This window comes from Hemitrygon akajei, unplaced genomic scaffold, assembly GCF_048418815.1.
Source record: "Hemitrygon akajei unplaced genomic scaffold, sHemAka1.3 Scf000091, whole genome shotgun sequence".
Taxonomy (NCBI): Eukaryota; Metazoa; Chordata; class Chondrichthyes; order Myliobatiformes; family Dasyatidae; genus Hemitrygon; species Hemitrygon akajei.
The window spans coordinates 2,585,550-2,610,012 of record NW_027331977.1 but is presented as its reverse complement, the minus strand read 5'-3'; the positions used below and the strand labels follow the sequence as shown (position 1 = coordinate 2,610,012).

The following is a 24,463-nucleotide window of genomic DNA, read 5'->3' as shown; positions in this document are numbered from 1 at the left end:
AACCTATTTCTGTAACTCAGTTTCTCAAGTCCCGGCAACATCCTTGTAAACCTTGTCTGCACTCTTTAAACCTTATTGATATCTTTCCAGTAATCAGATGACCAAAATTGCACAGAATACTCCAAATTCGGTCTCACCATATGTTTTATACAACCTCACCATTACATTCCAACTCTTATACTCAATACTTTGATTTAGAAAGTCCAATGTTTCAAAAGGTCTCTTTACAACCTATCTACCTGTGACGCAACTTTTAGGGGATTATGTATCTGTACTCCCAGATCCCTCTATTCTACTGCACTCCTAAGTGTCCCAACATTTACCTTGTATGTTCTACCTTGGTTTGACTTTCCAAAGGGCAATACTTCACACTTGTCCGCATTAAACTCCATCTGCCATTTTTCTGCCTATTCCTGCAACTGGTCCAAATCCCTCTGCAAGCTTTGAAAACCTTCCTCACTGTCCAAGACACCTCCAATCTTTGGATCATCAGCAAATTTGTTGATCCAATGTGCTATATAATCATCCAGATCATTGATATATATGAAAATGGACAATGGACCTGGCACTGATCCCTGCGGCACACTACTCGCCACAGGGCTCCACACCCTGGCTATTATTCACTGAGCCAATGTCTAATCCAATTTACTACCTCTCCATGTATACCTAGCGACTGAATCTTCCTAACTAACCTCCCATGTGGGACCTTGTCAAAGGATTTACTGAAGTCCATGTAGACAACATCTACTGCCTTCCCTTCATCCGCTTTCATGGTAACTTCCTCGAAAAACACTAATAGGTTGGTTAAACATGACCTACCACGCACAAAGCCATTCGGACTTTTTCTAAAAAGTCCCTGTCTATCCAAATACTTGTAGATCCTATCTCTTAGTATTCCTTCCAATAACTTACCTACTACCGATGTCAAACATACCGGCCTATAATTTCCTGGCTTACTTTTTGAGACTTTTTTTAAACAACGGAACTACATGAGCTATCCTCCAATCCTCCGGGACCTGTCCCGTGGATTTCGACATTGTAAATCTTTCTGCCAGGGCCACTGCAATTTCAACTCCTGTCTCCTTCAAGTTCCGAGGGAATGCCCTGTCAGGTACTGGGGATTTATCTACCCTGATTTGCCACAAGACAGCAAGCACCTCATCCTTTTTAATCTGTATGTTCCATGACCTCCCTACTTGTTTGCCTTGATTCCATAGACTCCACTCCGGTTTCCTTAGCAAATACAGATGCAAAAAAAAAAACAAACATTTAATATCTCTCCCATTTATTTTGCTTCCATACATAGCCGACCACTCTGATCTTCAAGAGGACCAATTTTATCCCTTACTATCCTTTTGCACTTAACAACCCTGTAGATTAAGCTCTTATGTTTATCCTTCTCCGGCACAGTTAATATATTATGAATATTAAGTATATTATCGGAAGCCCAAATGGTATTTCTCACACCCAGTCGAAAGTGCTTCTCTAAATTTTATTCCCTTATTGTATTTATAATTTAATGCAGGCTTTGGCGGGATCACTGACAGAATAGAGTCAGATCACGTCCCAGAACAAACTGCCAGCGTAAATGAGTCCGAAAAAAATGCGCTACAAAATATAGAACTAGTAGAAAGTATTGTAGACAAAGGGAAAATAAGACGGACCGAGGATAAGAACAGTGCCAGTAACGAAAGTGAACTCGATGCTACAGAAATGACCGATAAAGTTCGGCGAACAGGCTTGCTTGACGAAAAGCCTAAGACATCGAAGGATGGGGGGTGGAGAGATGGTGAGTAAGCTTTAATACGACACTAATTGTCTTTCGAAATCCTTTACAAATTAAGCAGGCGCTTCTTTTTAATTTATTTGAATGAGCAGAGAGAAGTTGCTAGTGGATATCTGCCGGGCAGGAATGATCTGAGGAGACAAAAAGATGCCATTTGTCTTCCGGCAGTTTTTAGGCTACATAGGTATTGTCCAAGGGTTCAATGCGCACTGAGGAATCGGATGGCGGAAGATGCTCTGCCTGAATAACTCAGCGTGGGCTCTCAGGGTTCCGAATCTCCATCCCGTTGGTAACAATGCGGAAAGGTCATTCCCTGAGTGCTAGTTGTCCTTAATAATGGGCGCTGCCTTTCTGAGGCAGAGTTCCCTGAAGATGCCCTGGGAGCTTTTCAGCTGCCCTATCGCGTTGCCCCGTTTCGCCCTCATTTAAATTTTAGAATAGCCCTAGGTTCAAAGAACGACTTGTCCGGCGCCTCTGCTTTACCAACTGAGAGCGAAATTTGCAGATATCCAAACGTTTTAATCCCTATCCCAATCCCGGTCTGATACAGAGATAAAGGAAAATCTTGACACCGGCAATGAATCAGACCGCAGTGCACCAGACAGAATAGCTACAGAAGTAGAAGCTGCCGACGATGAGAAAAGAGGACCTGCGGATGATGAACAGCATGCTGACAATGGAGGTGAGGGGTCATTATAGTAAGACACTATCCTTACCAGGTGCAAAATGGCTGATACATTACTCTGTGAATTGCGCCATATAATGCCAGAGTCGTTTATCTATTGTTAAGTCAGCGCATGGTTTTACTCGTTAAAATCCCATGACACTACATTTCAGAATCAGAATCAGAATCAGAACTAGGCTGATTATCACCGGCATGTGACGTGGAATATGTTAACTTAGCAGCAGCAGTTTAATGTACTAAGTAATAAGGAAGAAAATTAAATGAATATGATAATAATAGTATAAAAATAATAACAATTTATAAATCATTTGCACAATACCTATGCTGAATAGATTATTAATCGTGCAAAACAGAAATATGGTATATTGAAAAAAGGAGGTATTGTCCAAGGGTTGAATGCCCATTTAGGAATCGGATGGCAGAGGGGAGGAATCTAATCCTGAATCTCTCACTATGTGCCTTCAGGATTCTGTATCTCCTACCCTGTGATAATAGTGAGAAAAGGGCATGCCCTGCGTGTTGGCTGCACTTAATAATGGACGCTGTTTTTCTGAGACGCAGATTACTGAAGATGTCATGGGGAATTTGTAGGTCTGTACCTAAGATGAAGCCGACTGAATTTAGAACCCTCTGCAGGTTCTTTCGGTCTTTTGCAGTAGCCCCGCCCCATACCAAACTGTTATGCAGCCTGTCAGAATATTCTCCATGGTACATCTATAGAAGTTTTTGATTGCATTTATTGACGTACCAAATCTCCTCAAACTCCAAATGATGTTTAGTCGCTGTCCAGACCTCTTTATGAATGCATCGATATGTTGGGAACGGGTTAGATTGTCACAGGACTTGACACCCAGGAACTTTAAACAGCTCACTGTCTCCACTTCTGATCCTTCTATGAAAATGCTTACGTGTTCCTTCGTCTTAAGCTTCCTGAAGTCCACAATCAGCTCTTCCGTCTCACTGCCGTTCAGTGCCAGGTTCTCGCTGCGGCACACTACACTAGTTGGCATACGTCACTCCTGTGTACACTCTCCTATCATGCTGAGATTCTACCAAAAAGTGTGGCATCGTTTGCAAACCAATAGATGGTATTTGATGTGTGCGTAGCCACACAGCACATAGAGAGTAGAGCAGTCTGCTAAGCTGAGAACACGCACCTCTGAGGTCAACTACTGTCGACCGTCAGTGAAAGGATATGTTATCACGGAACCGGACAGACTGTGCTCTTCAGGTTCGGAAGTCGAAGATCCAGGGAGAGTTACTGAAGCCCAGTTTCTGTTACTTCTCAATCAGGATTGTGCCATTGATGGCATTAAATGCTGAGCTATAGTCAGTGTCGACGTTTCGGGACGAAACCCTTCAATCAGGAGGGTTTCCTGATGAAGGGTTTCGACCCGAAACGACGTCACTACCTCCTCCCATAGATGCCGTCTGGCCTGCTGAGTTCTGCCAGCATTTTGTGCTTTTATTTATTTCCAGCATCGGCAGACTCACTCGTGTTGCCTTTGAAAATCAAGTTCCACTGTGTTTGAAAATCTATTGAAAAGTCGTTGATATTAGTTTCCACCCTCGAATGTAGTGACGCACAGAACCACAGATACAAGTAAAGCGATGGTAGATCAACATTCTACAGATGGGGACCTGAGAGTTGCAGAGAAATGACACTATATAGAGCAGTTGAGCCGATTTTAGGTGCACCTTACCTATACCTGATACTCGATAGTTTTCAAGCTTATTCCAAATTCCTGATAACAGCGTCCGGCATTGCTGCCTTGAATTCTGATGCCGGTGAAATGTTAACTGAGTGCATCCAAACTCAATCTCAGGTTAGAGTTGATCGCTATTTAGGCATATACAGGTACACACAGGTGGAATAATGCCAAATAAGTACAGTATTTTAGAACAGGAGAACTCACCATAAAAAAGGTATCTGTGTTGAAACTGTGCAGCTCGTATCAAACAGACTAGTGAAGACTCCTGCCAAGTGTTGCCTCCTCCCTCGGCATCCGTTGGTGATTGAACTCTCTTGCCAAGTTTATATATTATTGGATTGTCAGTGTATCATTACTGCAAGCACAACTGATATTCCCGGATCCTGATAAGCGAATGTGCCTCTCCAGATGTTACACCGTTATTCTATTTAATACTTACCTGCAGGTTTTGGAGGGGTCGCTTGCAGAATGGCCTCAGATCACGACCCAGAAGCAAAAGAACAACATGCCAGCGTGAATGAGTCTTACAAAGTTGCCATACAAAATATAGAAAGAGAAGAAGATATTGCAGACAAAGCGAAAACAGCACCTGCCGGAGATAGGCACGGTGCTAGTAATGCCTTTGAAGCCGAGGCGACGGAAATGACATGTAAAGATCCGGTAACTGGCGTACGAGACGACAGGCCTGGCACATCGGACGGTGGGGAAAGGATAGATGGTGAGTAAGCTTTAATCAGACACTGATTGCGTTTCGAAGAACCTTACAAATTAAGAAGGTGCTTCGTTTTTTTAAAATCTCAATACGCAGAAGTAAATTGCTGGTGGATCTCCCCCAGACGGGCTGGATCTGAGGTGACAAAAATATACCACGTTTGTTTTTTTAGAATAGATTATGAGGCCACTCAGTCCTCGGTTATTTTCATTTGGAAATGCATGCATTAATAAATGACACACTGTTATAAATACAGCAATTACCATTGATTCTCGCACTTACAGCGCTGTTTCATTACTTTGAACCAAAAAAGCGCAAATACACATAACGGTGCATTTGTTTTCAACACGATCTCTGTTCTGCAGTTCCCGATTTTTTTTTTTAAGTGTCTGTTGGGCAGTGTCAGTTAACACTGAGAGGGAAAACGTTGACAAATGATGGTAATAGCTGTATATGGAGAGTAGTAAGCTTTCAAAAGAAGATGCAGAGCTCTCAAATATAACGGGGAAAGGTAGATGGTAAAAAGCGTAGGAGCTAAGGAGCTATCCTTCGATACCAGTGATTTGGGCAAACATCCGACTCAGACGGAAAGGAAGTAAGTTCCACTGTGCTTTATAAATTTGCATCGTCGAACGCAGTGACGCACGGAATCAGAGATACAAAGTAAAATCGCTCAACCTTCGACAGATGGGGAACCGAGAGATGCAGAGAACTGACACAGAGAACGAGATAAGACGATTTTAGATAAACCTTACCGATACCGGAAACTGCAATTGGCTTGGAGTTTCTTCCACATTCTTGCTAATATAGTCTTGACTTCCTGCTTTAATACCCGTGACCTATTAACTCGGTGCAGCGAAAGACACAGTCAGATTAGTGTTGATCCTCATATACGCAGGAGAAATAATGCCAAGAAATATACATCAGGCAGCGTCACATACACTGTATTATAGAATGGGACAATGCACAAGGAAAGTGAAAATCTCGGGCTGAAAACTGTGGTGCTAGTATCAAACGGTCGAGTGTTGCTTCCCTCCGAATCAGATGTTGAGTGATCTTTCATGAAACACAATAGAACCATAGAATATTGCAGCACAGAAACAGGCCTTTTGGCCATTCTTGGCTGTGCCGATCTATTTTTCAGCCTAGTCACACTGATCTGCACCTTGGCCATATCCATCCATACACCTGTCCAAGTGTTTTATTAAATGTCAAAAGTGAGCCCGCATTCACCACTTCATCTCGCAGCTCATTCCGCACTCCCACCACTCTCTGGGTGAAGAAGGCCCCCTTAATGCTCCCTTTAAACTTTTCCCCCTACACCCTTAACCCATGACCTCTGGTCTTCTTCACCCCAGGAAAAAGCCTGCTTGCATTCACCCTATCTATACCCATCATAATTTTATATACTATCAAATCACCCCTCATTCTCCTACGCTCCAGGGAATAAAGTCCTAATCTATTCAACCTATCTCTATAACTCAGTTTCTCAAGTCCCGGCAACATCCTTGTAAACCTTGTCTGCACTCTTTAATCCTTATTAATATCCTCCCTGTAATCAGGTGACCAAAACTGCACACAATGCTCCAAATTCGGTCTCACCAAATGTCTTACACAACCAGACCATTACATTCCAACTCTTATACTCAATACTTTTTTTTATAAAGGCCAATGTACCAAAAGGTCTCTTTACAATCCTATCTACTTGTGACGCCACTTTTAGGAGATTATGTAACTGTACTCCCAGATCCCTCTGTTCTACTGCACTCCTCAGTGTGCGAACATTTACCTTGTATGTTCTACCTTGGTTTGACTTTCCAAAGTGCAATACTTCACAATTGTCCGCATTAAACTCCATCTGCCATTTTTCAGCCCATTCCTCCAGCTGGTCCAGATCCCTCTGCAAGATTTGAAGACCTTCCTCACTGTCCACAACACCTCCAATATTTGTATCATCAGCAAATGTGTTGATCCAATGTGCTATATTATCATCCAGATCATTGATATAGATGACAATTAACAATGGACCTAGCACTGATCACTGCGGCACACTACTAGTCACAGGCCTCCACACCCTGGCTATTATTCATTGAGCCAATGTCTAATCCAATTTACTACCTCTCCATGTATACCTAGCGACTGAATCTTCCTAACTAACCTCCCATGTGGGACCTTGTCAAAGGATTTACTGAAGTCCATGTAGACAACATCCACTGACTTCCCTTCATCCACTTTCCTGGTAACTTCCTCGAAAAACTCTAATAGGTTGGTTAAACATGACCTACCACGCACAAAGCCATTCGGACTTTTTCTATTAAGTCCTGGTCTATCCAAATACTTGTAGATCCTATCTCTTAGTATTCCTTCCAATAATTTACCTACTACCGATGTCAAACTTACCGGCCTATAATTTCCTGGCTTACATTTAGATCTTTTTTTAAACAACGGAACTACATGAGCTATCCTCCAATCCTCCGGGACTTGAGCGTGGATATCGACACTGAAAATATTTCTGCCAGGGCCCCTGCAATTTCAACTCCTGTCTCCTTCAAGTTCCGAGGGAATACCCTGTCAGGTACTGGGGATTTATCTACCCTGATTTGCCACAAGACAGCAAGCACCTCATCCTCAGTAATCTGTATAAGTTCCATGACCTCCCTACTAGTTTGCCTAGTTTCCATAGACTCCACTCCAGTTTCCTTAGCAAATACAGATGCAAAAAAAAAACAAACATTTAATATCTCTCACATTTATTTTGCTTCCATACATAGCCGACCACTCTGATCTTCAAGAGGACCAATTTTATCCCTTACTATCCTTTTGCTCTTAACAACCTTGTAGATTATGCTCTTAGGATTATCCTTCTCCTGTACAGTTAAAATATTATGAATATTAAGTATATTATCGGAAGCCCAAATGGTATTTCTCACACCCAGTCGAAAGTGCTTCTCTAAATGTTATTCCCTTATTGTATTTATAATTTAATGCAGGCTTTGGCGGGATCACTGACAGAGTAGGGTCAGATCACGACCCAGAACAAACTGCCAGCGTAGATGAGTCCGAAAAAAGTGCGCTACAAAATATAGAACTAGTAGAAGGTATTGTAGACAAAGAGAAAACAAGACGGACCGAGGATAAGAACAGTGCCAGTCACGAAAGTGAACTCGATGCTACAGAAATGAGCAATAAAGTTCGGCGAACTGGCTTGCGTGACGAAAAGCCTAAGACATCGAAGGATGGGGGAAGGATAGTTCGTGAGTATGCTTTAATACGTCAGTGACTGTCTTTGGAAATCCTTTACAAATTAAGCAGGCTCTTCTTTTTAATTTATTTGAATGAGCAGAGAGAAGTTGCTAGTGGCTATCTGCCGGGCAGGAATGATCTGAGGAGACAGAAAAGATGCCATTTGTGTTCCGGCAGTTTTTCGGCTACGTAGGTATTGTCCAAGGGTTCAATGCGCACTGAGGAATCGGATGGCGGATGATGCTCTTCCTGAATAACTCAGCGAGGGCTCTCAGGGTTCTGATTCTCCATCCCGTTGGTAACAGTGCGAAAAGGTCATTCCCTGAGTGCTAGTTCTCCTTAATAATGGACGCTGCCTTTCTGAGGCAGAGTTCCCTGAAGATGCCCTGGGAGCTTTTCAGCTGCCCTATCGCGTGATCCCGTTTCGCTCTCATTTAAATTTTTAAATAGCCCTAGGTTCAAAGAACGACTTGTCCGGCGCCTCTGCTTTGCCAACTGAGAGAGAAATTTGCAGATATCCAAACGTTTTAATCCCTATCCCAATCCCGGTCTGATACAGAAATAAAGGAAAATCTTGACACCGGCAATGAATCAGACGGCAGTACATCAGACAGAATAGCAACAGAAGTAGAAGCTGCCGACGATGAGAAAAGAGGACCTGCGGATGATGAACACCATGCTGACAATGGAGGTGAGGGGTCATTATAGTAAGACACTATCCTAACCAAGTGCAAAATGGCTGATAGATTACTCTTTGAATTGCGCCATATAATGCCAGAGTCGTTAATCTATTGTTAAGTCAGCGCATGGTTTTACTCGTTAAACTCCCATGACACGAAATTTCAGAATCAGAATCATAATCAGAACTAGGCTGATTATCACCGGCATGTGACGTGGAAAATGTTAACTTAGCAGCAGCCGTTTAATGTTCTAAGTAATAAGGAAGAAAATTAAATGAATATAATAATAATTGTATAATAACAATAATAATAACAATTTATAAATCATTTACACAATACCTATGTTGAATAGATTATTAATCGTGCAAAACAGAAATACGGTATATTGAAAAAAGGAGGTATTGTCCAAGGGTTGAATGCCCATTTAGGAATCGGATGGCAGAGGGGAGGAATCTGATCCTGAATCTCTCACTGTGTTCCTTCAGTCTTCTGTATCTCCTACCCTGTGATACTAGTGAGAATAGGGCATGCCCTGCGTGCTGGCTGCACTTAATAATGGACGCTGTTTTTCGGAGACGCAGATTCCTGAAGATGTCCTGGGGAATTTGTAGGCCTGTACCTAAGATGAAGCCGACTGAATTTACAACCCTCTGCAGCTTCTTTCGGTCTTTTGCAGTAGCCCCGCCCCATACCAAACAGTTATGCAGCCTGTCAAAATATTCTCCATGGTACATCTATAGAAGTTTTTGATTGCATTTATTGACATACCAAATCTCCTCAAACTCCAAATGATGTTTATTCACTGTCCAGGTCTATTTATGACTGCATCGTTATGTTGGGAACGGGTTAGATTGTCAGAGGACTTGACACCCAGGAACTTTAAACTGCTCACTCTCTCCACTTCTGAACCTTCTATGAAAATGCTTACGTGTGCCTTCGTCTTAAGCTTCCTGAAGTCCACAATCAGCTCTTCCGTCTCACTGCCGTTCAGTGCCAGGTTCTCGCTGCGGCACCACTACACTGGTTGCCATACCTCACTCCTGTGTACACTCTCCTATCATGCTGAGATTCTACCAAAAAGTGTGGCATCGTTTGCAAACCAATAGATGGTATTTGATGTGTGCGTAGCCACACAGCACATAGAGAGTAGAGCAGTCTGCTAAGCTGAGAACACGCACCTCTGAGGTCAACTACTGTCGACCCTCAGCGAGAGGATATGTTATCACGGAACCGCACAGACTGTGCTCTTCCGGTTCGGAAGTCGAAGATCCAGGGAGAGTTACTAAAGCCCAGTTTCTGTTACTTCTCAATCAGGATTGTGCCATTCATGGCATTCAATGCTGAGCTATAGTCAGTGACGACGTTTCGGGCCGAAACCCTTCAATCAGGAGGGTTTCCTGATGAAGGGTGTCGACCCGAAACGACGTCACTACCTCCTCCCATAGATGCTGTCTGGCCTGCTGAGTTCTGCCAGCATTTTGTGCTTTTATTTATTTCCAGCATCGGCAGACTCACTCGTGTTGCCTTTGAAAATCAAGTTGCACTGTGTTTGAAATTCTATTGAAAAGTCGTTGATATTAGTTTCCACCCTCGAATGTAGTGACGCACAGAACCACAGATACAAGTAAAGCGATGGTAGATCAACATTCTACAGATGGGGACCTGAGAGTTGCAGAGAAATGACACTATATAGAGCAGTTGAGCTGATATTAGGTGCACCTTACCTATACCTGATACTCGGTAGTTTTCAAGCTTATTCCAAATTCCTGATAATAGCGTCCGAAATTGCCGCCTTGAACTCTGATACCAGTGAAATGTTAATTCGGTGCATCAGAACTCAAACTCTGGTTAGAGTTGATCGCTATTTAGGCATATACAGGTACACACAGATGGAATAATGCCAAAAAAGTACAGTATTTTAGAACAGGAGAACTCACCATAAAAAAAAGGTATCTGTGTTGAAACTGTGCAGCTCGTATCAAACAGACTAGTGAAGTCTCCTGCCAAGTGTTGCCTCCTCCCTCCGCATCCGTTGGTGATTGAACTCTCGTGCCAAGTTTATATATTATTGGATTTTCAGTATATCATTACTGCAAGCACAACTGATATTCCCGGATCCAGATAAGCGAATGTGCCTCTCCAGATGTTACACCGTTATTCAATTTAATACTTACCTGCAGGTTTTGGAGGGGTCGCTTGCAGAATGGCCTCAGATCCCGACCCAGAAGCAAAAGAACAACCTGCCAGCGTGAATGAGTCTGACAAAGCTGCCAGACAAAGTATAGAAAGAGAAGAAGATATTGCAGACAAAGCGAAAACAGCACCTGCCGGAGATAGGCATGGTGCTGGTAATGCTTGTGAAGCCGAGGCGACGGAAATGACCTGTAAAGATCCGGTAACTGGCGTACGAGACGACAGGCCTGGCACATCGGACGGTGGGGAAAGGATAGATGGTGAGTAAGCTTTAATCAGACACTGATTGCGTTTCGAAGAACCTTACAAATTAAGAAGGTGCTTCGTTTATTTTAAATCTCAATACGCAGAAGTAAATTGCTGGTGGATCTCCCCCAGACGGGCAGGATCTGAGGAGACAAAAATATACCACGTTTGTTTTTTTAGAATAGATTAGGGGGCCACTCATTCCTCCTTTATAATAATTTGAAAACGCATGCATTAATAAATGACACACTGTTATAAATCCAGCAATTACCATTGATTCTCGCACTTACTGCGCTGTTTCATTACTTTGAACCAAAACAGCGCAAATATACATAGTGGTGCATTTTTTTCAACACGATCTGTGTTCTGCAATTCCCGTTTATTTTTAAAGTGTCTGTAGGGCAGTGTCAGCTAACACTGAGAGGGAAAACGTTGACAAATGATGGTAAGAGCTGTAAATGCAGTGTAGTAAGCTTTCAAAAGAGGATGCAGAGCTCTCAAATATAACGGGGAAAGGTACATGGTGAAAAGGGTTGAAGCTAAGGAGCTATCCTTCGATACTAGTGATTTGGGCAAACATCCGACTCAGACGGAAAGGAAGTAAGTTCCACTGTGTTTTATAAATTTGCATCGTCGAACGTAGTGACGCACGGAATCAGAGATACAAAGTAAATTTAAAATCGCTCAACCTTCGGCAGATGGGGAACCGAGAGATGCAGAGAACTGACGCAGTGAACGAGATAAGACGATTTTAGATAAACCTTACCGATACCGGAAACTGCAATTGGCTTGGAGTTTCTTCCACATTCTTGCTAATATCGTCTTGCCTTCCTGCTTTGATACCCGTGACCTATTAACTCGGTGCAGCGATAGACAAAGTCAGATTAGAGTTGATCCTCATATACGCAGGTGAAATAATGCCAAATATTATACATCAGGCAGCGTCACATACACTGAATTTTAGAATGGGACAATGCACAAGGAAAGTGAAAATCTCGGGCTGAAAACTGTGGTGCTCGTATCAAACGGACGAGTGTTGCTTCCCACCGAATCCGATAGTGAATGATCTTTCATGGAATAATAGAACCATAGAATATTGCAGCACAGAAACAGGCCTTTGACCATTCTTGGCTGTGCCGATCTATTTTTCAGCCTAGTCACACTGATCTGCACCTGGCCATATCCCTCCAAACACCTCTCCTCCATACACCTGTCCAAGTGTTTTATTAAATGTCAAAATTGAGCCCGCATTCACCACTTCATCTCGCAGCTCATTCCGCACTCCCATCACTCTCTGGATGAAGAAGGCCACACTAATGTTCCCTTTAAACTTTTCCCCCTTCACCCTTAACCCATCTCTGGTCTTCTTCTACCCTGGAAAAAGCCTGCTTGCCTTTACCCTATCTATACCCATCATAATTTTATATACTATCAAATCACCCCTCATTCTCCTACGCTCCCTGGAATAAAGCCGTAATCTATTCAACCTATCTCTGTAACTCAGTTTCTAGAGTCCCAGCAACATCCTTGTAAACCTTGTCTGCACTCTTTAAACCTTATTAATATCTTTCCTGTAATCAGGTGACCAAAACTGCACACAATACTCCAAATTCGGTCTCACCAAATGTCTTACACAACCTCACCATTACATTCCAACTCTTATACTCAATACTTTTATTTAGAAAGGCCATTGTTTCAAAAGGTCTCTTTACAATCCTATCTACTTGTGACGCCACTTTTAGGGGATTTTGTATCTGTACTCCCAGATCCCTCTGTTCTACTGGACTCCTCAGTGTCCCAACATTTACCTTGTATGTTCTACCTTGGTTTGACTTTCCAAAGTGCAATACTTCACCCGTGTCCGCATTAAACTCCATCTGCCATTTTTCAGCCCATTCCTCCAGCTGGTCCAGATCCCTCTGCAAGCTTTGAAAACCTTCCTCACTGTCCACAACACATCCAATCCTTGTATCATCAGCAAATCTGTTGATCCAATGTGCTATATTATCATCCAGATCATTGATATAGATGACAATTAACAATGGACCTGGCACTGATCACTGCGGCACACCACTAGTCACAGGCCTCCACACCCTGGCTATTATTCACTGAGCCAATGTCTAATCCAATTTACAACCTCTCCATGTATAACTAGCGACTGAATCTTCCTAAATAACCTCCCATGTGGGACCTTGTCAGAGGATTTACTGAAGTCCATGTAGACAACATCCACTGCCTTCCCTTCATCCACTTTCCTGGTAACTTCCTCGAAAAACTCTAATAGGTTGGTTACACATGACCTACCACGCACAGAGCCTTTCGGACTTTTTCTAATAAGTCCCTGTCTATCCAAGTACTTGTAGATCCTATCTCTTAGTATTCCTTCAAATAACTTACCTACTACCGATGTCAAACTTACCGGCCTATAATTTCCTGGCTTACTTTTTGAGCCTTTTTTAAACAACGGAATTACATGAGCTATCCTCCAATCCTCCGGGACCTGACCCGTGGATATCGACATTGTAAATCTTTCTGCCAGGGCCCCTGCAATTTCAACTCCTGTCTCCTTCAAGTTCCGAGGGAATACCCTGTCAGGTACTGGGGATTTATATACCCTGATTTGCCACAAGACAGCAAGCACCTCATCCTCTTTAATCTGTATGTTCCATGACCTCCCTACTTGTTTGCCTTGTTTCCATAGACTCCACTCAAGTTTCCTTAGCAAATACAGATGCAAAAAAACAAACATTTAATATCTCTCCAATTTATTTTGCTTCCATACATAGCCGACCACTCTGATCTTCAAGAGGACCAATTTTATCCCTTACTATTCTTTTGATCTTAACCAGCCTGTAGAAGCTCTAAGGATTATCCTTCTCTTGCACAGTTAATATATTATGAATATTAAGTATATTATCGGTAGCCCAAATGGTATTTATCACACCCAGTTGAAAGTGCTTCTCTAAATGTTGTTCCCTTATTGTATTTATAATTTAATGCAGGCGTTGGCGGGATCACTGACAGAATAGAGTCAGATCACGACCCTGAACAAACTGCCAGCGTAAATGAGTCCGAAAAAAATGCTCTACAAAATATAGAAGTAGTAGAATGTATTGTAGACAAAGAGAAAACAAGACGGACCGAGGATAAGAACAGTGCCAGTATCGAAAGTGAACTCGATGCTGCAGAAATGACCGATAAAGTTCGGCGAACTGGCTTGCGTGACGAAAAGCCTAAGACATCGAAGGATGGGGGGTGGAGAGATGGTGAGTAAGCTTTAATACGACACTGATTGTCTTTCGAAATCCTTTACAAATTAAGCAGGCGCTTCTTTTTAATTTATTTGAATGAGCAGAGAGAAGTTGCTAGTGGATATCTGCCGGGCAGGAATGATCTGAGGAGACAAAAAGATGCCATTTGTCTTCCGGCAGTTTTTAGTCTACATAGGTATTGTCCAAGTGTTCAATGCGCACTGAGGAATCGAATGGCGGAAGATGCTCTTCCTGAATAACTCAGCGTGGGCTCTCAGGGTACGGAATCTCCATCCCGTTGGTAACAATGCGGAAAGGTCATTCCCTGAATGCTAGTTGTCCTTAATAATGGATGCTGATTTCTGAGGCAGAGTTCCCTGAAGATGCCCTGGGAGCTTTTCAGCTGCCCTATCGCGTTGTCCCGTTTCGCCCTCATTTAAATTTTAAATTAGCCCTAGGTTCAAAGAACGACTTGTCCGGCGCCTCTGCTTTGCCAAATGAGAGAGAAATTTGCAGATATCCAAACGTTTTAATCCCTATCCCAATCCCGGTCTGATACAGAAACAAAGGAAAATCTTGACACCGGTAATGAATCAGACGGCAGTACACCAGACAGAATAGCAACAGAAGTAGAAGCTGCCGACGATGAGAAAAGTGGACCTGCGGATGGTGAAGACCATGCTGATAATGGAGGTGAGGGGTCATTATAGTAAGACACTATCCTAACCAGGTGCAAAATGTCTGATAAATTACTCTTTGAATTGCGCCATATAATGCCAGAGTCGTTAATCTATTGTTAAGTCAGCGCATGGTTTTACTCGTTAAAATCCCATGACACGAAATTTCAGAATCAGAATCATAATCAGAACTAGGCTAATTATCACCGGCATGTGACGTGGAAAATGTTAACTTAGCAGCAGCAGTTTAATGTACTAAGTAATAAGGAAGAAAATTAAATGAATATAATAATAATAGAATAATAATAATAACAATTTATAAATCATTTACACAATACCTATGTTGAATAGATTATTAATCGTGCAAAACAGAAATATGGTATATTGAAAAAAGGAGGTATTGTCCAAGGGTTGAATGCCCATTTAGGAATCGGATGGCAGCGGGGGGGGGGGGAATCTAATCCTGAATCTCACACTATGTGCCTTCAGGATTCTGTATCTCCTACCCTGTGATAATAGTGAGAAAACGACATGCCCTGCGTGCTGGCTGCACTTAAAAAAGGACACTGTTTTTCTGAGACGCAGATTCCTGAAGATGCCCTGGGGAATTTGTAGGCCTGTACCTAAGATGAAGCCGACTGAATTTACAACCCTATGCAGCTTCTCTCGGTCTTTTGCAGTAGCCCCGCCCCATACCAAACTGTTATGCAGCCTGTCAGAATATTCTCCATGGTACATCTATAGAAGTTTTTGATTGCATTTATTGACATACCAAATCTCCACAAACTCCAAATGATGTTTATTCACTGTCCAGGTCTATTTATGACTGCATCGATATGTTGGGAACGGGTTAGATTGTCAGAGGACTTGAGACCCAGGAACTTTAAACAGCTCACTGTCTCCACTTCTGATCCTTCTATGAAAATGCTTACGTGTTCCTTCGTCTTAAGCTTCCTGAAGTCCACAATCAGCTCTTCCGTCTCACTGCCGTTCAGTGCCAGGTTCTCGCTGCGGCACCACTACACTAGTTGGCATACCTCACTCCTGTGTACACTCTCCTATCATGCTGAGATTCTACCAAAAAGTGTGGCATCGTTTGCAAACCAATAGATGGTATTTGATGTGTGCGTAGCCGCACAGCACATAGAGAGTAGAGCAGTCTGCTAAGCTGAGAACACGCACCTCTGAGGTCAACTACTGTCGACCGTCAGCGAGAAGATATGTTATCACGGAACCGCACAGACTGTGCTCTTCCGGTTCGGAAGTCGAAGATACAGGGAGAGTTACTGAAGCCCAGTTTCTGTTACTTCTCAATCAGGATTGTGCCATTGATGGCATTAAATGCTGAGCTATAGTCAGTGACGACGTTTCGGGCCGAAACCCTTCAATCAGGAGGTTTTCCTGATGAAGCGTTTCGACCCGAAACGACGTCACTACCTCCTCCCATTGATGCTGTCTGGCCTGCTGAGTTCTGCCAGCATTTTGTGCTTTTATTTATTTCCAGTATCGGCAGACTCACTCGTGTTGCCTTTGAAAATCACGTTCCACTGTGTTTGAAAATCTATTGAAAAGTCGTTGATATTACTTTCCACCCTCGAATGTAGTGACGCACAGAAACACAGATACAAGTAAAGCGATGGTAGATCAACATTCTACAGATGGGGACCTGAGAGTTGCAGAGAAATGACACGATATAGAGCAGTTGAGCCGATTTTAGGTGCACCTTACCTATACCTGATACTCGATAGTTTTCAAGCTTATTTCAAATTCCTGATAATAGCGTCCGGCATTGCCGCCTTGAACTCTGATACCGGTGAAATGTTAACTCGGTGCATCAAAACTCAAACTCAGGTTAGAGTTGATCGCTATTTAGGCATATACAGGTACACACAGGTGGAATAATGCCAAAAAAGTACAGTATTTTAGAACAGGAGAACTCACCATAAAAAAGGTATCTGTGCTGAAACTGTGCAGCTCGTATCAAACAGACTAGTGAAGTCTCCTGCCAAGTGTTGCCTCCTCCCTCCGCATCCGTTGGTGATTGAACTCTCGTGCCAAGTTTATATATTATTGGATTGTCCGTGTATCATTACTGCAAGCACAACTGATATTCCCGGATCCAGATAAGCGAATGTGCCTCTCCCGATGTTACACCGTTATTCTATTTAATACTTACCTGCAGGTTTTGGAAGGGTCGCTTGCAGAATGGCCTCAGATCACGACCCAGAAGCAAAAGAACCACCTGCCAGCGTGAGTGAGTCTGACAAAGCTGCCATACAAAATATAGAAAGAGAAGAAGATATTGCAGACAAAGCGAAAACAGCACCTGCCGGAGATAGGCACGGTGCTGGTAATGCTTGTGAAGCCGAGGCGACGGAAATGACCTGTAAAGATCCGGTAACTGGCGTACGAGACGACAGGCCTGGCACATCGGACGGTGGGGAAAGGATAGATGGTGAGTAAGCTTTAATCAGACACTGATTGCTTTTCGAAGAACCTTACAAATTAAGAAGGTGCTTCGTTTATTTTAAATCTCAATACGCAGAAGTAAATTGCTGGTGGATCTCCCCCAGACGGGCAGGATCTGAGGAGACAAAAATATACCACGTTTGTTTTTTTAGAATAGATTAGGGGGCCACTCATTCCTCCTTTATAATAATTTGAAAACGCATGCATTAATAAATGACACACTGTTATAAATCCAGCAATTACCATTGATTCTCGCACTTACTGCGCTGTTTCATTACTTTGAACCAAAACAGCGCAAATATACATAGTGGTGCATTTTTTTCAACACGATCTGTGTTCTGCAATTCCCGTTTATTTTTAAAGTGTCTGTAGGGCAGTGTCAGCTAACACTGAGAGGGAAAACGTTGACAAATGATGGTAAGAGCTGTAAATGCAGTGTAGTAAGCTTTCAAAAGAGGATGCAGAGCTCTCAAATATAACGGGGAAAGGTACATGGTGAAAAGGGTTGAAGCTAAGGAGCTATCCTTCGATACTAGTGATTTGGGCAAACATCCGACTCAGACGGAAAGGAAGTAAGTTCCACTGTGTTTTATAAATTTGCATCGTCGAACGTAGTGACGCACGGAATCAGAGATACAAAGTAAATTTAAAATCGCTCAACCTTCGGCAGATGGGGAACCGAGAGATGCAGAGAACTGACGCAGTGAACGAGATAAGACGATTTTAGATAAACCTTACCGATACCGGAAACTGCAATTGGCTTGGAGTTTCTTCCACATTCTTGCTAATATCGTCTTGCCTTCCTGCTTTGATACCCGTGACCTATTAACTCGGTGCAGCGATAGACAAAGTCAGATTAGAGTTGATCCTCATATACGCAGGTGAAATAATGCCAAATATTATACATCAGGCAGCGTCACATACACTGAATTTTAGAATGGGACAATGCACAAGGAAAGTGAAAATCTCGGGCTGAAAACTGTGGTGCTCGTATCAAACGGACGAGTGTTGCTTCCCACCGAATCCGATAGTGAATGATCTTTCATGGAATAATAGAACCATAGAATATTGCAGCACAGAAACAGGCCTTTGACCATTCTTGGCTGTGCCGATCTATTTTTCAGCCTAGTCACACTGATCTGCACCTGGCCATATCCCTCCAAACACCTCTCCTCCATACACCTGTCCAAGTGTTTTATTAAATGTCAAAATTGAGCCCGCATTCACCACTTCATCTCGCAGCTCATTCCGCACTCCCATCACTCTCTGGATGAAGAAGGCCACACTAATGTTCCCTTTAAACTTTTCCCCCTTCACCCTTAACCCATCTCTGGTCTTCTTCTACCCTGGAAAAAGCCTGCTTGCCTTTACCCTATCTATACCCATCATAATTTTATATACTATCAAATCACCCCTCATTCTCCTACGCTCCCTGGAATAAAGCCGTAATCTATTCAACCTATCTCTGTAACTCAGTTTCTAGAGTCCCAGCAACATCCTTGTAAACCTTGTCTGCACTCTTTAAACCTTATTAATATCTTTCCTGTAATCAGGTGACCAAAACTGCACACAATACTCCAAATTCGGTCTCACCAAATGTCTTACACAACCTCACCATTACATTCCAACTCTTATACTCAATACTTTTATTTAGAAAGGCCAATGTTTCAAAAGGTCTCTTTACAATCCTATCTACTTGTGACGCCACTTTTAGGGGATTTTGTATCTGTACTCCCAGATCCCTCTGTTCTACTGGACTCCTCAGTGTCCCAACATTTACCTTGTATGTTCTACCTTGGTTTGACTTTCCAAAGTGCAATACTTCACCCGTGTCCGCATTAAACTCCATCTGCCATTTTTCAGCCCATTCCTCCAGCTGGTCCAGATCCCTCTGCAAGCTTTGAAAACCTTCCTCACTGTCCACAACACATCCAATCCTTGTATCATCAGCAAATCTGTTGATCCAATGTGCTATATTATCATCCAGATCATTGATATAGATGACAATTAACAATGGACCTGGCACTGATCACTGCGGCACACCACTAGTCACAGGCCTCCACACCCTGGCTATTATTCACTGAGCCAATGTCTAATCCAATTTACAACCTCTCCATGTATAACTAGCGACTGAATCTTCCTAAATAACCTCCCATGTGGGACCTTGTCAGAGGATTTACTGAAGTCCATGTAGACAACATCCACTGCCTTCCCTTCATCCACTTTCCTGGTAACTTCCTCGAAAAACTCTAATAGGTTGGTTACACATGACCTACCACGCACAGAGCCTTTCGGACTTTTTCTAATAAGTCCCTGTCTATCCAAGTACTTGTAGATCCTATCTCTTAGTATTCCTTCAAATAACTTACCTACTACCGATGTCAAACTTACCGGCCTATAATTTCCTGGCTTACTTTTTGAGCCTTTTTTAAACAACGGAATTACATGAGCTATCCTCCAATCCTCCGGGACCTGACCCGTGGATATCGACATTGTAAATCTTTCTGCCAGGGCCCCTGCAATTTCAACTCCTGTCTCCTTCAAGTTCCGAGGGAATACCCTGTCAGGTACTGGGGATTTATATACCCTGATTTGCCACAAGACAGCAAGCACCTCATCCTCTTTAATCTGTATGTTCCATGACCTCCCTACTTGTTTGCCTTGTTTCCATAGACTCCACTCAAGTTTCCTTAGCAAATACAGATGCAAAAAAACAAACATTTAATATCTCTCCAATTTATTTTGCTTCCATACATAGCCGACCACTCTGATCTTCAAGAGGACCAATTTTATCCCTTACTATTCTTTTGATCTTAACCAGCCTGTAGAAGCTCTAAGGATTATCCTTCTCTTGCACAGTTAATATATTATGAATATTAAGTATATTATCGGTAGCCCAAATGGTATTTATCACACCCAGTTGAAAGTGCTTCTCTAAATGTTGTTCCCTTATTGTATTTATAATTTAATGCAGGCGTTGGCGGGATCACTGACAGAATAGAGTCAGATCACGACCCTGAACAAACTGCCAGCGTAAATGAGTCCGAAAAAAATGCTCTACAAAATATAGAAGTAGTAGAATGTATTGTAGACAAAGAGAAAACAAGACGGACCGAGGATAAGAACAGTGCCAGTATCGAAAGTGAACTCGATGCTGCAGAAATGACCGATAAAGTTCGGCGAACTGGCTTGCGTGACGAAAAGCCTAAGACATCGAAGGATGGGGGGTGGAGAGATGGTGAGTAAGCTTTAATACGACACTGATTGTCTTTCGAAATCCTTTACAAATTAAGCAGGCGCTTCTTTTTAATTTATTTGAATGAGCAGAGAGAAGTTGCTAGTGGATATCTGCCGGGCAGGAATGATCTGAGGAGACAAAAAGATGCCATTTGTCTTCCGGCAGTTTTTAGTCTACATAGGTATTGTCCAAGTGTTCAATGCGCACTGAGGAATCGAATGGCGGAAGATGCTCTTCCTGAATAACTCAGCGTGGGCTCTCAGGGTACGGAATCTCCATCCCGTTGGTAACAATGCGGAAAGGTCATTCCCTGAATGCTAGTTGTCCTTAATAATGGATGCTGATTTCTGAGGCAGAGTTCCCTGAAGATGCCCTGGGAGCTTTTCAGCTGCCCTATCGCGTTGTCCCGTTTCGCCCTCATTTAAATTTTAAATTAGCCCTAGGTTCAAAGAACGACTTGTCCGGCGCCTCTGCTTTGCCAAATGAGAGAGAAATTTGCAGATATCCAAACGTTTTAATCCCTATCCCAATCCCGGTCTGATACAGAAACAAAGGAAAATCTTGACACCGGTAATGAATCAGACGGCAGTACACCAGACAGAATAGCAACAGAAGTAGAAGCTGCCGACGATGAGAAAAGTGGACCTGCGGATGGTGAAGACCATGCTGATAATGGAGGTGAGGGGTCATTATAGTAAGACACTATCCTAACCAGGTGCAAAATGTCTGATAAATTACTCTTTGAATTGCGCCATATAATGCCAGAGTCGTTAATCTATTGTTAAGTCAGCGCATGGTTTTACTCGTTAAAATCCCATGACACGAAATTTCAGAATCAGAATCATAATCAGAACTAGGCTAATTATCACCGGCATGTGACGTGGAAAATGTTAACTTAGCAGCAGCAGTTTAATGTACTAAGTAATAAGGAAGAAAATTAAATGAATATAATAATAATAGAATAATAATAATAACAATTTATAAATCATTTACACAATACCTATGTTGAATAGATTATTAATCGTGCAAAACAGAAATATGGTATATTGAAAAAAGGAGGTATTGTCCAAGGGTTGAATGCCCATTTAGGAATCGGATGGCAGCGGGGGGGGGGGGGGAATCTAATCCTGAATCTCACACTATGTGCCTTCAGGATTCTGTATCTCCTACCCTGTGATAATAGTGAGAAAACGACATGCCCTGCGTGCTGGCTGCACTTAAAAAAGGACACTGTTTTTCTGAGACGCAGATTCCTGAAGATGCCCTGGGGAATTTGTAGGCCTGTACCTAAGATGAAGCCGATGAATTTACAACCCTCTGCAGCTTCTCTCGGTCTTTTGCAGTAGCCCCGCCCCATACCAAACTGTTATGCAGCCTGTCAGAATATTCTCCATGGTACATCTATAGAAGTTTTTGATTGCATTTATTGACATACCAAATCTCCACAAACTCCAAATGATGTTTATTCACTGTCCAGGTCTATTTATGACTGCATCGATATGTTGGGAACGGGTTAGATTGTCAGAGGACTTGAGACCCAGGAACTTTAAACAGCTCACTGTCTCCACTTCTGATCCTTCTATGAAAATGCTTACGTGTTCCTTCGTCTTAAGCTTCCTGAAGTCCACAATCAGCTCTTCCGTCTCACTGCCGTTCAGTGCCAGGTTCTCGCTGCGGCACCACTACACTAGTTGGCATACCTCACTCCTGTGTACACTCTCCTATCATGCTGAGATTCTACCAAAAAGTGTGGCATCGTTTGCAAACCAATAGATGGTATTTGATGTGTGCGTAGCCGCACAGCACATAGAGAGTAGAGCAGTCTGCTAAGCTGAGAACACGCACCTCTGAGGTCAACTACTGTCGACCGTCAGCGAGAAGATATGTTATCACGGAACCGCACAGACTGTGCTCTTCCGGTTCGGAAGTCGAAGATACAGGGAGAGTTACTGAAGCCCAGTTTCTGTTACTTCTCAATCAGGATTGTGCCATTGATGGCATTAAATGCTGAGCTATAGTCAGTGACGACGTTTCGGGCCGAAACCCTTCAATCAGGAGGTTTTCCTGATGAAGCGTTTCGACCCGAAACGACGTCACTACCTCCTCCCATTGATGCTGTCTGGCCTGCTGAGTTCTGCCAGCATTTTGTGCTTTTATTTATTTCCAGTATCGGCAGACTCACTCGTGTTGCCTTTGAAAATCACGTTCCACTGTGTTTGAAAATCTATTGAAAAGTCGTTGATATTACTTTCCACCCTCGAATGTAGTGACGCACAGAAACACAGATACAAGTAAAGCGATGGTAGATCAACATTCTACAGATGGGGACCTGAGAGTTGCAGAGAAATGACACGATATAGAGCAGTTGAGCCGATTTTAGGTGCACCTTACCTATACCTGATACTCGATAGTTTTCAAGCTTATTTCAAATTCCTGATAATAGCGTCCGGCATTGCCGCCTTGAACTCTGATACCGGTGAAATGTTAACTCGGTGCATCAAAACTCAAACTCAGGTTAGAGTTGATCGCTATTTAGGCATATACAGGTACACACAGGTGGAATAATGCCAAAAAAGTACAGTATTTTAGAACAGGAGAACTCACCATAAAAAAGGTATCTGTGCTGAAACTGTGCAGCTCGTATCAAACAGACTAGTGAAGTCTCCTGCCAAGTGTTGCCTCCTCCCTCCGCATCCGTTGGTGATTGAACTCTCGTGCCAAGTTTATATATTATTGGATTGTCCGTGTATCATTACTGCAAGCACAACTGATATTCCCGGATCCAGATAAGCGAATGTGCCTCTCCCGATGTTACACCGTTATTCTATTTAATACTTACCTGCAGGTTTTGGAAGGGTCGCTTGCAGAATGGCCTCAGATCACGACCCAGAAGCAAAAGAACCACCTGCCAGCGTGAGTGAGTCTGACAAAGCTGCCATACAAAATATAGAAAGAGAAGAAGATATTGCAGACAAAGCGAAAACAGCACCTGCCGGAGATAGGCACGGTGCTGGTAATGCTTGTGAAGCCGAGGCGACGGAAATGACCTGTAAAGATCCGGTAACTGGCGTACGAGACGACAGGCCTGGCACATCGGACGGTGGGGAAAGGATAGATGGTGAGTAAGCTTTAATCAGACACTGATTGCTTTTCGAAGAACCTTACAAATTAAGAAGGTGCTTCGTTTATTTTAAATCTCAATACGCAGAAGTAAATTGCTGGTGGATCTCCCCCAGACGGGCAGGATCTGAGGAGACAAAAATATACCACGTTTGTTTTTTTAGAATAGATTAGGGGGCCACTCATTCCTCCTTTATAATAATTTGAAAACGCATGCATTAATAAATGACACACTGTTATAAATCCAGCAATTACCATTGATTCTCGCACTTACTGCGCTGTTTCATTACTTTGAACCAAAACAGCGCAAATATACATAGTGGTGCATTTTTTTCAACACGATCTGTGTTCTGCAATTCCCGTTTATTTTTAAAGTGTCTGTAGGGCAGTGTCAGCTAACACTGAGAGGGAAAACGTTGACAAATGATGGTAAGAGCTGTAAATGCAGTGT

The 24,463-nt window shown here is 42.7% G+C and overlaps 1 protein-coding gene across 1 annotated transcript in view; it reads left to right on the top strand.

The window, feature by feature from the left end:
* Window positions 1-24,463, top strand: part of LOC140722859 (uncharacterized) — a 41,485-nt gene that overhangs the window by 4,039 nt on the left and 12,983 nt on the right. The window contains exons 3-14 of the mRNA XM_073037499.1: window positions 1,526-1,789; window positions 2,337-2,468; window positions 4,629-4,901; window positions 7,886-8,149; window positions 8,698-8,829; window positions 10,999-11,271; window positions 14,260-14,523; window positions 15,070-15,201; window positions 17,368-17,640; window positions 20,629-20,892; window positions 21,439-21,570; window positions 23,738-24,010. Coding sequence (XP_072893600.1) covers window positions 1,526-1,789; window positions 2,337-2,468; window positions 4,629-4,901; window positions 7,886-8,149; window positions 8,698-8,829; window positions 10,999-11,271; window positions 14,260-14,523; window positions 15,070-15,201; window positions 17,368-17,640; window positions 20,629-20,892; window positions 21,439-21,570; window positions 23,738-24,010 — 2,676 coding nt within the window. The remainder of the gene's footprint in view (window positions 1-1,525; window positions 1,790-2,336; window positions 2,469-4,628; window positions 4,902-7,885; window positions 8,150-8,697; window positions 8,830-10,998; window positions 11,272-14,259; window positions 14,524-15,069; window positions 15,202-17,367; window positions 17,641-20,628; window positions 20,893-21,438; window positions 21,571-23,737; window positions 24,011-24,463) is intronic.